Source organism: Orcinus orca, chromosome 9, assembly GCF_937001465.1.
Source record: "Orcinus orca chromosome 9, mOrcOrc1.1, whole genome shotgun sequence".
Taxonomy (NCBI): domain Eukaryota; kingdom Metazoa; phylum Chordata; class Mammalia; order Artiodactyla; family Delphinidae; genus Orcinus; species Orcinus orca.
The window spans coordinates 20,355,858-20,373,999 of NC_064567.1; the positions used below are offsets into that span (position 1 = coordinate 20,355,858).

At 45.2% G+C, this 18,142-nt stretch overlaps 1 protein-coding gene across 4 annotated transcripts in view; it reads left to right on the plus strand.

Moving 5' to 3' along the window:
- The window catches only part of PLXNA4 (plexin A4), a 607,131-nt gene that overhangs the window by 435,398 nt on the left and 153,591 nt on the right, over nt 1-18,142 (plus strand). For all 4 annotated transcript variants that reach the window (XM_049714950.1, XM_049714949.1, XM_049714948.1 and 1 more), the window contains one exon: nt 16,234-16,365. In XM_049714950.1, the coding sequence (XP_049570907.1) occupies nt 16,234-16,365 (132 nt within the window). The remainder of the gene's footprint in view (nt 1-16,233; nt 16,366-18,142) is intronic.

The following is an 18,142-nucleotide window of genomic DNA, read 5'->3' on the forward strand; positions in this document are numbered from 1 at the left end:
CCGTGAGAAAACCATAATTCAAAAAGACTCATGTACCACAATGTTCATCGCAGCACTATTTACAATAGCCAGGACATGGAAGCAACCTAAGTGTCTATCGACAGATGAATGGATAAATAAGATGTGGCCCATATATACAATGGAATATTACTCAGCCATAAAAAGAAACAAAACTGAGTTATTTGTAGCGAGGTGGATGGGTTTAGAGACTGTCATACAGAGTGAAGTAAGTCAGAAAGAGAAAAACAAATACCGTATGTTAACACACATACATGGAATCTAAAAAAACCAACAAAAAAAATGGTTCTGAAGAACCTAGGGGCAGGACAGGAATAAAGACGCAGACGTAGAGAATGGACTTGAGGACACAGGGAGGGGGAATGGAAAGCTGGGACAAAGCGAGAGAGTGGCATGGACATATATACACTATGAAATATAAAATAGATAGCTAGTGGGAAGCAGCCACATAGAACAGAGAGATCAGCTCAGTTATTGTGACCACCTAAAGGGGTGGGGTAGGGAGAGTGGGAGGGAGTCGCAAGAGGGAGGAGATGTGGGGATATATGCATATGTATAGCTGATTCCCTTTGTTATAAAGCAGAAACTAACACACCATTGTAAAGTAATTATACTCCAATAGAGATGTTTAAAAAAAAAGATTTCTGCTTTGTGGAGTTTACATTCTAGCAATGGAGATAAATAATAAGCATAATAAAGGAATAAATTATATAGTATGTGAAACGGTGACAAGTACTGTGCAAAAAAGAGAGAGTAGAGCAGGGGAAGGAGATTGGAATAGCCGTAGGATAGGGAGAGGCGTGATTTAAAAAATGAAAGCACTGGGCACTACTGTACAGCACAGGGAACTCTATCAATATTCTGTAATAACCTACATGGGAAAAGAATCTGAAAAAGAATGGATCTATGTATATGTGTGACTGAATCACTTTGCTGTACACCTGAAACTAACACAACATTGTAAATCAACTATACTCTAATTAAAAATTTTAAAAAAATCAACATGCCACTCAAAAAAAACCAAACAAACCCGAAAACACTGGGGACAATTCAAGTGACAGTATGAGTGAAGTTTTGTTTCAGATGTCCTTGGTTGGGGGTTAGAGGAATATTGACAGCAAGTGAGCGCTTGGGGCTGAGGTGCTGCCCTTGGCAGGGGAGAGACTTGCAGCCCCTGGGAGTCTGGCAGGAACTCAGAGGTCATCCCAGCCACCATCCTGAGAACCCGGCGGTGAGCCCTGAGCCACCGCCCTCTTCTGCAGGGACACGGAGACTATAAAGGGGCCCCTTGCCCTAAGGAGAAGTAACCCCACCACCAGCAAGTTGCCAAGATACTCACACCTCGTACTTGGGTCTGTTTCCCTTCTGGCCCGCCACACCCTTCCGATTCCTCCCCATCTGTCGCGTTGTTGTGGAATTATAAGTGGAAAGTTCTAGAGGCCGAGTTTGAGTGGAGACGTGGCCTCATCTTCACAGACAGAGAGAGGATGTGTATGTTTATACCTGTGAGTGTATCTGTATGTCTAAAGGTCCCAACTGTGGCAGCTCAGGCCCAGAGTGAGCTTCTCAAGTCATTCATTCATTCAACCAAGGAGCTAGACCTACTATGCACCTGATGCGGGCGCTCTACCGTGTGCTCATTCCTCCTGTCACCTGCTTTCCAGCCTGGGTGGCAAGATGTGTGACAGTGTCGAGGGTTGCACCACTTTGAGCCTCTGGGGATCAACTGCATAAACAAGACCAAAAGCTTTGTTATTTTTCCCTCCTGAGAGACCCCACAGCCCTGTATGTGCAGAGAAGGAGATCCTGGTCACTCATTTCCCACCGCGGGTCCTCACGGCTGTTCTATTTCTGCCTCTGCGGGAGACAGGTCAAGGCTGGGACACCTAAGAGAGCCGAAGTCATGTCTTGAGGCTTCTGAGGGGAGAAGCAGACCCCCTGGTTCACATGCCTCTGTGAGGGTCCAGGTGGAGAATTCAGAGGGTCCTGGGACACTGGTCTCCGGGTTTTATCCACTCTCACCCTGCCCCTCTAGTCCCTGCCAGGTGAGACCCCACCCTCTGGGCCTTACCCAGCTATTTGGCCAGTGTGGACCTTGACCAGGGAATTTGGGGAGGATGTGAAAGGAGAGAGGAAAGCGGAAGCCAGGGGTGGCCTGCATCTTTAAAGATGAATAGCACTGTTTGCTCATTAGGGAGATTATTTCAAGCAAGACGGCAGCCAGAACGCTCTAGTGCAAGCATCTGCCTGCTACTGGGAGATGATATTTATTGTTCAGTCCTTCAATGGACGTAAATAAACAGCCCAGCCCAGATAATGTTCCAATAAACAAACAGGCAGCTGCCAGGCGCTCCCCGGATGGCTGACCTTTGCGGAGGCCACCCTGCTGATGTTTTAATAGCAGTCTGCCTGGTAGCGCAGACGCTCACCGTGCCAGGGATGGAGAGGTGGCCGTGCTGCCTGGTGGATAGGCTGGAGGGAAAGGGGGACCTGTACTGCCTAGGATTATCCTGGGCTGGAGACAGAGCAGCTGGGGAGTGCAGGTGAGGAGCCTGTATGTGCCCTCGGGCACACGTGCCTGCTCCAGGGAAGCTGCGCGGAGGGAATGCACGCTGTGATGGAGGGGCCCACGTGGTCCAGGCAGGACTGATGCTTGGTTGTTATGTCCTAGCGTGGCCTCAACAGTTGTTGCTTTTCTCATTTTTGTTGAGGTATAATTAACAAATAACAATTGTATATATTTGAAGCATATGACTTGATGTTGTGATACACATCTACATTGTGAGACAGCCACCGCAATCAAGCTAATGAACATATCCATGGTCTCACGTAGTTAGTATTTTCTTTCCTCTGTGTATGTGTGTGTGTGTGATGAGAATATTTAAGATCTACCCTCTTAACAGGTTTCAAGTATACAGTAGAATATCTTTGACATTGTTAACATTGCTGTACATTAGATCTCCAGAACTTGTTCATCCTTCATAACTGAAACTTTGTACCTGTTGGCATCTCCCCACTCCGTCCTCCCCCGTTCTTGCAACCACCATTCTACTCTCTGTTTCCATGAGTATGACTATTTTAGACCCCCCATATAAGTGAGGTCACGCGGTATTTGTCTTTGTGTCTGCCTTAGTTCACTCAGCATGATGTCCTCCAAGTTCATCCATGTTGTCGCAAATGGCAGGATTTCCTTCTCTCTCTTTTTTTTTTTTTTTTTTTGCGGTACGCGGGCCTCTCACTGTTGTGGCCTCTCCCGTTGCGGAGCACAGGCTCCAGACGCGCAGGCTCAGCGGCCATGGCTCACGGGCCCAGCCGCTCCGCGGCATGTGGGATCCTCCCGGACCGGGGCACGAACCCATGTCCCCTGCATCGGCAGGCGGACTCTCAACCACTGTGCCAACAGGGAAGCCCTTCCTTCTCTTTTTAACGTTGAATAATATCCCATTGTATGCGTCTATGTATGTGGATGTAGCATATACCTCTTATACTCTATGTGATATGAGTCACATTTTCTTTATCCATTCAGTCGTCAACAGACGTTTAGGTTGTTTCCAAGTCTTGGCTGTTGTAAATAACTCACCAGTTGTTAAATCTTGAAATAATTCCCATCTGGGTCCCGCCTTCACCCCCAGCAGTATTACTTGGTGCAGCTGGGAGCCTTTAAGACCACCTGACCCCACAGCAACTCCTCTGATTTGTTGGTACTCTCCCTCTAGCGGTTGTTAAATGTTTTTATTTATTTTTTATTTTTTTAGTTTTTTACAGTATGCGGGCCTCTCACTGTTGTGGCCTCTCCCGTTGCGGAGCAACAGGCTCCGGACGCGCAGGCTCGGCGGCCATGGCTCACGGGCACAGCCGCTCCGCGGCATGTGGGATCTTCCCAGACCGGGGCACGAACCCGTGCCCCCTGTATCAGCAGGCGTACTCTCAACCACTGCGCCACCAAGGAAGCCCTGTTAAATGTTTTGACTATCACCCAGGATGCAGGGGGTTCCTGCCACACAAGACGTGTGCCCCCGGAACCTGTAGCCTGGGTGAGGAAACAGTAGGCATGAGTGTGTCAAATGAGCCTGCTGAGGGCTAGCCTAGAGCAGCCTGGGCCCACACAGCTTGCTTGGGCCGATGGGGACCATCCAGCTAGCTGGAGCTTACAGCCTGTGAGCTCCAAAAAAGTGAAGACAATGGGGCATGCTCGTTATGCTATAAATTGAAGGTTCTGGGAGACTCAGAGCATTGTGCAGGGGAGGGAAGTGGTCAAGATCTCCACTGAGGGCACCCGCCGGAGGATAGTCACCAAGCCAACTTATTATTATCAGCAGGGTCACTTGGTGGGTGCAGAATCGGAACACAGGGATGAGAATAGTCTAGAAGTTAGAAATGTGCTGTCCAGTACAGTAGCCATTGGCTACACATGGCTATTAAGCACCCGAAACGTGGCTGGTCCAAATTGAGTTTTGCTGTCAGTGTGAAATACACATCAGGTGTCCAAGATGTAGTAGGGAAAAACACATGTAAACTATCTCATTAACAGTTTTTATACTGTACACCTGTTCAATTGAAACTATTGGGGGGGCACATTGAGTTAGTAAAAATAGATTATCAAAATTAATTTTACCTCTTTCTTTTTTAATGTAACCAACCACTACTAGAAATTTTTTTTTTTTTTTTTTTTTTTTTTACTGGATGCGGGCCTCTCCTCTCCCCTTGCGGAGCACAGTCTCCGGACGCGCAGGCTCAGCGGCCATGGCTCATGGGCGCATGAGCGCAGCCACTCCGCGGCATGTGGGATCTTCCCGGACCGGGGCATGAACCCGTGTCCCCTGCATCGACAGGCAGACTCTCAACCACTGTGCAACCAGGGAAGCCCACTACTAGAAATTTTTAAATTGCCCATGTGGCCCACATTTCTGTCTGGCCGTATACTTCTGCTGTCCAGTGCTGTCTAGAAGAACATTTCACTGGGCCTGTGGTGAGGCCTGAAGGGTGAGGCGTCCCTTCAGCCCTCAGAGAACACATTTGTACTGTCTCCTCAGGACAGTGCTCCATGAAGATGACCAAGTTTTCCCCTCTGACCCCCTTTTTCATATTTTCTCTATTACCTCCACCTGCCAGCATATCTTTATAAAATCTGTTATTGCCACTCATGTTGCTACTTAAGATCAGTCTTCCTACTGACTGAAGACATTTTGTCTCTGAAGGGGGTGTTTGAAAGAATCTGACATTACCCACTATGTGTATTATTAGTCAGACACTCATAGATGCTGGTGCCATGAGGTAGCCCTTTTATTCTGTGACATACACATGCTCCCTTGAGCCTTGCTCGGGGCTGGGCTGATTCCTGGTTACACTGCAGTCAGTTGGCCAGATCTCCCGGGAAGAAGGAAAAGAGGCCTTTGAACACGTCTCTGCTATAGCATTTGCTGTTTGACTTTATTTGTGTGAAATCTGAACCCATCAGGAAAATGGCCTCCCAGAGGGCAGGGCTGAGACTCACTGTTCTTCTCCAGAGGCTGGCTTGGAGCCTAGCCTGGGCATTACATAAATGCGCGGTAGATGATGAATTGAGTGTGGACTGTCACTCTGTCAAGGGACACACAAGGTGAGGATGTGGGTTCCTCCTTGGCGTCGGCCTCAGAGTATAACATCTTCTAAACACGCAAATTCACATTAGTGGCTTCTTTATATTTTCTACCTTAAAAAAAAAATCAATGTCTATTTTCACTATTTCTCACCGCTTAGTTGATCCACAAGTATCATCTATGCTGCATAAAATAATAAATCGTATTTGTCTTAACGTGTACGGTAATGCATCTTGTTTGTTCTAAGCTGTCACCTCCCAAGCCTCGGGGTGGCCCCTGTGATAGTGGTTGAACGACAGCCACTGGCCACTGTGTCTCCTTTCATCTCAACTGGTCTTCGTGGCCTGGGGGAATCTTTCCTAGGCTGTCCTCGAGTCGCAGGCATCTGGATTGTTCTAACTTATCAGGGGAGAACTGACTGTGATTTTCTGTGTCCAGGTGAACTTGGCCAGGAGAATGGCTTCTGTTTGCCTCTTTGCCCCTGGAATCCCATTTGAAAGCTGCCTGATATTTTGTCGGCCTTTTTTGGCTGCCGTGGAGTATTGGCAGCAGTGAATGATGACAACTGAGCTCTTCTTTTTTAATCCTGCCTCTTACCTTGATCTTACCTTGATCAGCTCAGAGTCCATCATCTGATTGGTAGAATGTGGGGTGTTTTAGACAGAGGGAGTTGATCATTTATGTAGTAACTACTTACTTTTCCCATCTGTAGTGAGGTACAATTGACAAATAAAAATTGTATATATTTAAGGTGTACAACTTGATGTTTTGATATATTATATATTGGGAAATAATCACTACAATCAAGATAATTCACATATCCATCACCTCACATAGTTACCATTTTCATTCTTTTTGTGTGTGTGTGTGTGACAGGAACACTTAGAATCTACCCTGTTAGCAAATTTAAAGTATACAGTATTGTATCATCATAGTCACATTGCCGTACATTAGGTCTCTAGAACATATTCATCTAATAACTGAAACTTTGTATCCCTTGACCAACATCTCCCCATTTTCCCCTCCCCCTGGCCCCTGGAAACTGCCATTCTACTCTCTGCTTCTAGGAGTTGGGCTATTTTGGATTCCACATATAAGTGAGATCATGTAGTATTTGTCTTTCTGTGTTTGTCTTAATTCACGTTGCATAATGTTCTCCAGATTCATCCATGTTGTTGAAAATAGCAGGATTTGTTTCTTTTTTAAGGCTGAATTATATACATATAATCACATCCTTTTATCCATTCATCCACTGATAGATATTTAGGTTGTTTCCATGTCTTGGCTATTGTGAATAATGCTGTAATGGAGATGGGACTGCAGATATCTCTTTGAGATACTGAATTTGTTTCCTTTGGGTATATACCCAGGAGCAGAATTGCTGGATCATATGGCAGTTCTAGTTTTAGTTATTTGAGAAACCACCCTACTGTTTTCCTTAGGGGCTGTACCAATTTACACACCACCAAGAGTGTACAGCCTTTCCCTTTTCTCCATACCCTCGCCGACATTTGTCAGTAACTAATTATTGAGCACCAACCGTGTCTTGGGTACTGTGCCAGGCATTGGGGCTGTAGCACTGAATACAACAGGCTTGGTCTCTGCCAACATGAGACTTGAAGTCCCAGGTCTATTTGCCCAAATGCAGCTCATCCCCCAACCCTCAGTCCCCACAGAGGATGTGCCGTCTTTCTGTAGTTCATTTCCATCATTGGCCTTCTTGCTGTTCCAAAGAGCTTAGGATCAGCTGTAATGCCCTTGCTCCTTGCTCCAGACCCATTTATAAAAAGTATTAAGGAGGACCTTCAAGATGGCAGAGGAATAAGATGTGGAGGTCACCTTCCTCCCCACAAATAGATCAAAAATACATCTACATGTGGAACAACTCCTACTGAACACTGGCAGAAGACCTCAAACTTCCCAAAAGGCAAGAAACTCCCCATATACCTGGCCGTGTGGCTGACAGGGTCTTGGTATTCCAGGCAGGTGTCAGGCCTGAGCGTCTGAGGTGGGAGAGCCGAGTTCAGGACACTGGACCACGAGAGACCTCCCGGCCCCATGTAATATCAGTAGGTGAGAGCTCTCCCAGAGATCTCAGTCTCAACGCTAAGACCCAGCTCCACTCAACGAACAGCAAACTACAGTGCTGGACACCATATGCCAAACAATTAAAAGGCAGGAACACAACCCCACCCATTAGCAGACAGGCTGCCTAAAATCATACTAAATTCACAAACATCCCAAAGCACACCACCAGACGTGGTCCTGCCCACCAAAAAGACAAGATCCAGCCTCATCCACCAGAACACAGGCACTAGTCCCCTCCACCAGGAAGCCTACACAACCCACTGAACCAACCTTACCCACTGGGGGCAGACACAAAAACAATGGGAACTACAAACCTGCAGCCTGCGAAAAGGAGACCCCAAACACAGTAAGTTAAGCAAAATGAGAAGATAGAGAAACACGCAGCAGATGAAGGAGAAAGGTAAAAACCCACCAGACCAAACAAATGAAGAGGCAATAGGCAGTCTACCTGAAAAAGAATTCAGAATAATGATAGGAAAGGTGATCCAAAGTCTTGGAAATAGAATAGACAAAATGCAAGAAACATTTAACAAGGACCTAGAAGAACTAAAGAGCAAACAAACAATGATGAACAACACAATAAATAAAATTTAAAATTCTCTAGAAGGAACCAATAGCAGAATAACTGAGGCAGAAGAATGGATAAAAGACCAGGAAGATAAAATAGTGGAAATAACTACCGCAGAGCAAAATAAAAAAGAATGAAAAGAATTGAGGACAATCTCAGAGACCTCTGGGACAACGTTAAATGCAGCAACATTCGAATTATATGGGTCCTAGAAAAAGAAGAGAGAAAAAAGTGGACTGAGGAAGTATTTGAAAAGATTATAGTTGAAAACTACCCTAATATGGGGGAGGAAAGAGTCAATCAAGTCCAGGAAGCGCAGAGCCCCATACAGGATAAATCCAAGGAGAAACACACCGAGACACATATTAATCCAACTATCAAAAATTAAATACAGGGCTTCCCTGGTGGCGCAGTGGTTGAGAGTCCACCTGCCGATGCAGCGGACACGGGTTTGTGCCCAGGTCCGGGAAGATCCCACATGCCTCAGAGCGGCTGGGCCCGTGAGCCATGGCTGCTGAGCCTGCCCGTCCTGAGCCTGTGCTCCACAACGGGAGAGGCCACAACAGTGAGAGGCCTGCATACCACACAAAAAAAAAAAAAAATTAAAAACAAAGAAAAAATTTTAAAAGCAACCAGGGAAAAGCAACAAATAATATACAATGGAATCCCCATAAGCTTAACAGCTGATCTTTCAGCAGAAACTCTGCAAACCAGAAGGGAGTGGCAGGACCTATTTAAAGTGATGAAAGGGAAAAACCTACAACCAAGATTACTCTACCCAGCAAGGATCTCATTCAGATTCAATGGAGAAATTAAAACCTTTACAGATAAGCAAAAGCTAAGAGAATTCAGCACCACGAAACCAGCTCTACAACAAATGCTAAAGGAACTTCTCTAGGCAGGAAACACAAGAGAAGGAAAAGAACTACAATAACAAACCCCAAACAATTAAGAAAATGGTAATAGGGATATACATATTGATAACTACCTTAAATGTAGATGGATTAGATGCTCCCACTAAAAGACATAGACAGGCTGAATGGATACAAAAACAAGAGCTGTATATATCCTGTCTACAAGAGACCCACTGCAGACCTAGGGACACATACAGACTGAAAGTGAGGGGATGGAAAAAGATATTCCATGCAAATGGAAATCAAAAGAAAGCTGGAGTAGCAATTCTCATGTCAGACAAAATAGACTTTAAAATAAAGACTATTACAAGAGGCAAAGAAGGACACTACATAACGATCAAGGGATCAATCCAAGAAGAAGATATAACAACTGTAAATATTTATGCACCCAACATAGGAGCACCTCAATACACAAGGCAAATGCTAACAGCCATAAAATGGAAAATCGACAGTAACACAGTCATACTAGGGGACTTTAAGACCCCACTTTCACCAATGGACAGATCAACCATAATGAAAATAAATAAGGAAACACAAGCTTTAAATGATACATTAAACAAGATGGACTTAATTGATATTTATAGGACACTCCATCCAAAAACAACAGAATACACTTTCTTCTCAAGTGCTCATGGAACATTCTCCAGGATAGATCATAACTTGGGTCTCAAATCAAGACTTGGTAAATTTTAAGAAAATTGAAATCGTATCAAGTATCTTTTCCGACCACAATGCTATGAGACTAGATATCAATTATAGGAGAAAAACTGTAAAAAATACAAACACATGGAGGATAAACATATGCTACTAAATAACCAAGAGATCACTGAAGAAATCAAACAATACCTAGAAACAAATGACAATGAAAACATGACAGCCCAAAACCTATGGAATGCAGCAAAAGCAGTTCTAAAAGGGAAGTTTATAGCAATACAGTCCTACCTCAAGAAACAAGAAACATCTCAAATAAAAAAGCTAACCTTATACCTAAAGCAATTAGAGAAAGAAGAATTAAAAAAAAAAACAAAGTTAGCAGAAGGAAAGAAATCATAAAGATCAGGTCAGAAATAAATGAAAAAGAAATGATAGCAAAGATCAATAAAACTAAAAGCTGGTTCTTTGAGAAGATAAACACAATTGATAAACCATTAGCCAGACTCATCAAGAAAAAACGGAGAAGTCTCAAATCAACAGAACTAGAAATGAAAAAGAAGTAACAACTGACACTGCAGGTATACAAATGGTCATGAGAGATTACTACAAGCAACTACATGCCAATAAAATGGGCAACCTGGAAGAAATGGAGAAATTCTTAGAAAAGCACAACCTTCTGAGACTGAACCAGGAAGAAATAGAAAATATAAACAGACCAATCACAAGCACTGAAATTGAAACTGTGATTAAAAATCTGCCAACAAACAAAAGCCCAGGACCAGATGGCTTCACAGGTGAATTCTATGAAACATTTAGAGAAGAGCTAACACCTATCCTTCTCAAACTCTTCCAAAATATAGCAGAGAGAAGAACACTCCCAAGCTCATTCTACAAGGCCACCACCACCCTGATACCAAAACCAGACAAAGATGTCACCAAAAAAAGAAAACTACAGGCCAATATTACTCATGAACATAGATGCAAAAATCCTCAACAAAATACTAGCAAACAGAATCTAACAGCACATTAAAAGGATCATACACCATAATCAAGTGGGGTTTATCCCAGGAATGCAAGGATTCTTCAAAATACGCAAATCAATGTGATAAATCATATTAACAAATTGAAGGATAAAAACCATATGATCATCTCAATAGATGCAGAAACAGCTTTTGACAAAATTCAACACCCAGTTATGATAAAAACTCTACAGAAAGTAGACATAGAGGGAAGTTACCACAACATAATAAAGGCCATATATGACAAACCGACAGCCAACATTGTTCTCAATGGTGAAAAACTGAAACCATTTCCACTATGATCAAGAACAGGAGAAGGTTGCACACTCTCACCGCTGTTATTCAACATCGTTTTGGAAGTTTTAGCCACAGCAATCAGAGAAGAAAAAGAAATAAAAGGAATCCAAATTGGAAAAGAAGAAGTAAAACTGTCACTGTTTGCAGATGACATGATACTATACTTAGAGAATCCTAAAGATGCTACCAGAAAACTACAAGAGCTAATCAGTGAATATGGTAAAGTAGCAGGATACAAAATTAATGCACAGAAATCTCTTGCATTCCTATACACTAATGATGAAAAATCTGAAAGGAAATTAAGGAAACACTCCCATTTACCATTGCAACAAAAAGAATAAAATACCTAGGAATAAACCTACCTAAGGAGACAAAAGATATGTATGCAGAAAACTATAAGACACTGGTGAAAGAAATGAAAGATGATATAAACAGATGGATAGATATACTATGTTCTTGGATTGGAAGAATCAACATTGTGAAAATGAGTATACTACCCAAAGCAATCTACAGATTCAATGCAATCCCTATCAAACTACCAATGGCATTTTTCACAGAACTAGAACAAAAAATTTCACAATTTATATGGAAACACAAAAGACCCCGAAGAGCCAAAGCAATCTTGAGAACGAAAACCGGATCTGGAGGAATCAGGCTCCCTGACTTCAGACTATACTACAAAGCTACAGTAATCAAGACAGTACGATACTGGCACAAAAACAGAAATATAGATCAATGGAACAGGATAGAAAGCCCAGAGGTAAACCCACACACATATGGTCACCTTATCTTTGATAAAGGAGGCAAGAATATACAATGGAGAAAAGACAGTCTCTTCAGTAAGTGGTGCTGGGGAAACTGGACAGCTACATGTAAAAGAATGAAATTAGGACACTCCTTAACACCATACACAAAAATAAACTCAAAATGGATTGAAGACCTAAATGTAAGGCCAGACACTATAAAACTCTTAGAGGAAAACATAGGCAGAACACTCTATAACATAAATCACAGCAAGATCCTTTTTGACCCACCTGCTAGAGAAACAGAAATAAAAACAAACAAATGGGACCTAATGAAACTTAAAAGCTTTTGCACAGCAAAGGAAACCATAAATAAGATGAAAAGACAACCCTCAGAATGGGAGAAAATATTTGCAAACGAAGCAACTGACAGAGAACTAATCTCCAAAATACACAAGCAGCTTGTGCAGCTCAATATCAAAAAAACAAACAACCCAATCCAAAAATGGGCAGAAGACCTAAATAGACATTTCTCCAAAGAAGATATACAGATTGCCAGCAAACACATGAAAGCACACTCAACATCACTAATCATTAGAGAAATGCAAATCAAAACTACAACGAGGTATCACCTCACACCAGTCAGAATAGCCATCATCAAAACATCTACAAAGAATAAGTGCTGGAGAGGGTGTGGAGAAAAGGGAACCCTCTTGTGCTGTTGGTGGGAATGTAAATTGATACAGCCACTATGGAGAACAGTATGGAGGTTCCTTAAAAAACTAAAAATAGTACTACCATATGACTGAGCAATCCCACTACTGGGCATATACCCTGAGAAAACCATAATTCAAGGAGTCAGGTACTACAATGTTCATTGCAGCTCTATTTACAATAGCCATGGAAGGACGTGGAAGCAACCTAAGTGTCCATTGACAGTTGAATGGATAAAGAAGGTGTGGCACATGTATACGATGGAACCTTACTCAGCCATGAAAAGAAACAAAATTGAGTTATTTGTAATGATGAATGGGTCTAGAGACTGTCATACAGAGTGAAGTAAGTCAGAAAGAGAAAAACAAATACTGTATGCCAACACATATATATGGAATCTAAAAACAAAAAAAAAGGTTCTGATGAACTTTGGCGCCAGACAGGAATAAAGACGCAGATGTAGAGAATGGACTTGAGGACAGGGGATGGGGCAGGGTAAGCTGAGACGAAGTGAGAGAATGGCATGGACAAATATACACTACCAAACGTAAAATAGCTAGCTAGTGGGAAGCAGCTGCATGGCACAGGGAGATCAGCTCGGTGCTTTGTGACCACCTAGAGGGGTGGGATAGGGAGGGTGGGAAGGAGACGCAAGAGGGATGGGATATGGGGATGTTTGTATATGTATCGCTGATTCACTTTGTTATACAGTAGCAACTAACACAACAATGTAAAGCAATTATACTCCAATAAAGATGTTAAAAAAAAAGTTTTAAATAAGACCAGTCATGACACTAGTGCGTGGGGAGTCCCCCAGTTCACACTTCTCCATGCAGAAATGTGTCTTTTTCTGTCTCTAAGTTGGTCCTCTCTCCATGGCCAAACTGCCTAAAATCCCATGGAGACACATTATTTTTATTTATTTATTTTTTTTGCGGTACACGGGCCTCTTACTGTTATGGCCTCCCCCGCCGCGGAGCACAGGCTCCGGACGCACAGGCTTAGCGGCCATGGCTCACAGGCCCAGCCGCTCCGCGGCATGTGGGATCCTCCTGGACCGGCACAAGCCCGCGTACCCCGCATCGGCAGGTGGACTCCCAACCACCGCGCCACCAGGGAAGCCCAGAGACTCATTATTTTTTAACACCTTTTCATGTGGAACCTTGTCAAAGGCTCTGGGAAGATCTAAATAGCTCATTGGCAATCTCTGAGCTAGGAATCAGGAAACCTGGGTTCTAGTCGTGACTGTCTTTGGTTTATCACCGAACTTTGGAAGAGACACAGAACAGCGCCAATCTCAGTTTTTCATTGGTGAAACGAGAATGATTATGCTGGCAGTCAACATCATAAAAATTCTACAACCATCAAATGAGACGCTGTTATTTAAGAATAACATTTTCAGCAAGGTATAAAACAAAAGTATAAGGGGTAATTATTTTGAAAATTTACAACAGCATCTTTTTCATTCATATGCATGATTCTTTCCCTAAAGGACTGCAGTAGATAGACGTGGTTCCTCCAGCACTCCCAGGGTGATGCTTGTTCAACAGTAACTACTTTCACTCCTAGAAGAGATGCAGTTTATAGAACCAGTAGGACCTGGCTCAGCTTTTGTTGGTGTAGTATTTAAGTGCACTGAAGAGTGGACTCTGGAATTGGTTGGACCTTGGCAGGGGTTGAGGCCATGCCGATCGCTAAATGTGTGACCATGAACAAGGTATTAAACCTCTCTGTGCCTCACCTGTAAGTGGGATTTTAAGGCTTATTGGAATAAGGCTTAGTGGAATATTAAGCCTTCATGGAGTTATGAGGTTTAAATAAGAGGGTAAATACACGTAGAATGCCTAGAATCGTGCAGGACGCGTAGCAGCCACTCAATCGCTAGCAGTTCTTGTTCTTATTCATGTAATGGCCCAAGAGCCAGCAGCTGGTCCAGCCTACCTAAGTTTTGTGATTGCCCGTCATTCAGCACATCCACCGTAAACTGTTTTATTCATGTCTTCTGTGAGACTCTTTCAGCAGATGGGTGAATGGATGCTTTCCTCTCTGTTTTCTGAAACAAGTAGTGGATTGGGGTGGGGTGATGTGAAGGGGAGAACTACCTTTTCTTTTTTTAAAGGTCTTTTATTTTATTTTATTTTTATTACTTTTTTGGCTGCGCCACATGGCTTGCAAGTTCCCTGACCAGGGATCAAACTCGAGCCCCCTGGCAGTGAGAGTGCTGAGTCCCAACCACTGGACCGCCAGGGAATTTCCAGGAACCACCTTTCCAATGACTGATTTCCTGCCCTGGCAGAATGGGCAAGGGTGGGGGTCATACCCCCATCCTGCCTCCTTGGGCCTGAGAAAACTCGCCCCATTGGTGCTCCCTGGTCCCCCCCTCTGTCCCTGCCCAGTTCACCTAGTTTCTTCTGACGTCCGCATCCAGCACATCAGCTCACCCTACAGAGCAGGGAAGTTGGAGCCAGATGATCACTCAGGCACTGAATCCAATTTCCCTCGGGGATCAGACCACGGGGCACCGGGTGGGACTCCATTCTGCTAGCATCCCCGAGGGGCGCTTGCTCCTGCCGGCAGCCTTAAGGGGCTGGAGACCAGCCAGCCGTGCAATATCACTCTCGTGCTGCTTCTCCAGGGGTGATTCACAGCTGGGGATGAAGCCCGGCTGGGCTGGGGGCCAAGGCCATCACCTCGTGGTCAGACTTGGGTGGTAATCCCAATTGGTTTTGCATGAGCTCCCATTTCATTCAGATTAAGGAAGGACCTGGCCAGGGCAGACAGCTGGTGGCTTGGGAGTGGGGACGGAAGGAGGAGGGCTACTGGAATCCAAGGCATTTAGGTTTTCAGGGCTAAACATATCTTCTGTTAATTCCTTCACCAGTTTGTTTGTTTGTTTTCATTGCTGTTGCTGTTGTTTTCCTGAGCTTAGTGGGAAATCTGCAAAGAAGAGTTTGAACTGCATTTATTTCTTCGTTTTTAAAATAAATATTTGCCAAGTGCAAGTGTTTCAGCTTCAGGATTGGGGATGACTGGCAAAAGCCTCTGGAATTGTGCAGGCTGGAGGCCGCTGCCTTTAGTGGGAAGTAAACATGAAAGCCATCAAGGAACAGGGTCCCTCGTGTAACTGGAGTGGTAGGAAAAGCATGGACTCCAGGGTCAAACTGGATTCTCATTCTGTCACTAGATTTGATAGCTCAGGCCAGTTGTTTAACGTATTGCATCTCATCTTCCCCATCTATTCTATCAGTATATCAGGTAGGACTTTTGATGTTGCAGAGAACCTTTTTATTACGTTAACAATAAGGTAATATGCTGAGTAACTAGAAAGGCCCGTCCTCTTCTCCAAAGATGTACAAGCAAGGCCTCAAAGACTCGAGCCTAAGGCATAGTGAGCCAGAGAGAAGAACACCAGGTTCTTGGCGCAGCCCGGCTTGGTCTCCGCCTCGTCCCTTCTCTTTGCCATTCCCAACGCGAGGCCCCTGGTGGGCGTGTGCCGCTCCTGAGCCTTCAGGCCTGGCCTCTGGGAGGCAGGGATCACCTCCTTCCCCTTGCCTGTGGGAGGGGCCCCGGGCGGAAGCTGGACCGCAGGCCACGCAGGATCGGAACTCACACCACCTCTCCTCTTCCTCTTCTCCACAGATCCGGGTAGATGGGCCCAGGGGCAATGCCCTGCAGTACGAGACGGTGCAGGTGGTGGACCCCGGCCCCGTCCTCCGGGACATGGCCTTCTCCAAGGACCACAAGCAGCTCTACATCATGTCGGAAAGGCAGGTAAGGCACGCTGAGCTCTGTCAGACATTTGTCTTGCTGCTAAGGACTAACCTGTGGCTCTGTGGAAACCTGCAGGAGGCTGGCTGCAGAGAGGGGATTTGATTTATTTGACTCAGTGTGTATCCTTTCCGTTATGCTGCCTGGGGACAGAGGCTGAGTGCGCCGAAACAGGGAATAAAACCTCCCACATATCAAAATATCTGTGAGTCAAGAGCAAATCCACTGACTTCAGAGTGATGGTGTGCGTAGGTGCAGGGCCAGCATTTGCTCTCGCCTGAAGAAACATGGTACAGATGCCCAAGTTTTTGGTCCCGATTTCCCTACACACTGTATAATCTCCTACCAAGGTCACCTTCCTGGACCCTGGAGGTCTGTGGTGGGCAAGGATTTGTCGCCCAGAAACACTTAGTTGAGGGCACATCATGGAAGAGTCAGATGGAGATTCAGAAGACAGGGTCTATGTGTATGAGATGAGATGCTGTAACATGTGTCCTGAGGCTTCGTGTGTACCTAGAACTCTAACATGGAACCTCCAGCAGATTCCATGAGGCCACACCAGGCAGAAGAGATATGGTGTGAGGATTGGTATCAGCTGATGTGCAGTAGGAAGTAGCAGAGTTGGATTTGCTTCTGGAACTCAGCTGAGAACTAAGTTCTTCAGGGGTCCCTGAGCTCAGACCAGGACGCATACCTTTGCAGCGGGCAAAGGAGTAAATTTCGCCTTGGGAATTGCATCCATTTCAGGGTATTTCCTGGGGCGCCCTCATTCACAGCCCGCAGTGTTCCACCCCACAAGACACAGCCCACCCCAAGTGCGGCTTCGCACTGCCATGCCTCTGCCCCTGTGGCCTCTCTGGAGGATGGGTCATTCTGGGAGCCGTCCTCCCCGCCCATGAATATGTATACATTAGCTCTGAGCAGCAAAGGCAGATTCCCCCGTCTGATTCATCTTCATTAGTGAGGCCTGAACTCCCCAGAGGACCTTGCTGACAGAGTCTGTTGTTCTGCCTGTTCCCTCTCTGCAAAGTGAGGGAGATAAACACTGCATTATGCCGCCCACAGGGCCTGTGCATTATGCCTTGGCAGCCCACAGCAGCTCCACCCTCCCCAAGAGCTCGATGACATCTTCTCATGGCGAGGGACCCCCCCATCCAGCCACACTGGGACCCCTTGTGGTGCCCTCGCTGAGGCTGCCATGATGTGAAGCCGAGTGGGGAGCACTTTATCCCAGGAGTCCGGACTGGTATGAAGCTGCTCTTTTGCTTTCATTTCTTACTCCTTTTCCATGAGGCCCACACTCCCCCTCCCTGCCTACCTCTAAGGCCCTAGACACTGAGGGGGAAGCAGCTTTCCCTGGTGGAATGAAGTCTTTGGAGAAGACCCAAGACCTCCACAGGCATTGAATGTTTCAGGATTTCTTACGTGACCTGAAAGCCAGGATTTCTGAACCTGGGACTTAAAATATCTAAGGACTTCCAAAGAGGAAAATCGAAAAGCTGTGTGGAGCCCCCTCTCATTGCTGAGTTGGGATTCTGAGGTTCTTTTTTTTTTTTGGCTGCGTCAGGTCTTAGTTGCAGCACACGGGCTCTTCGTTGTGGCGTGCAGGCTTCTCTCTAGTTGTGGCGTGCGGGTTTTCTCTCTCTAGTTGTGGCGCACAGCCTCCAGGGCGCATCGGCTCTGTAGCTGTGGCCCACGGGGTCCAGAGCCCTTGGGCTCTGTAGTTTGCAGCACGCGGGCTCTCTCATTGAGGCGCACGGGCTCAGTAGTTGTGGCACGC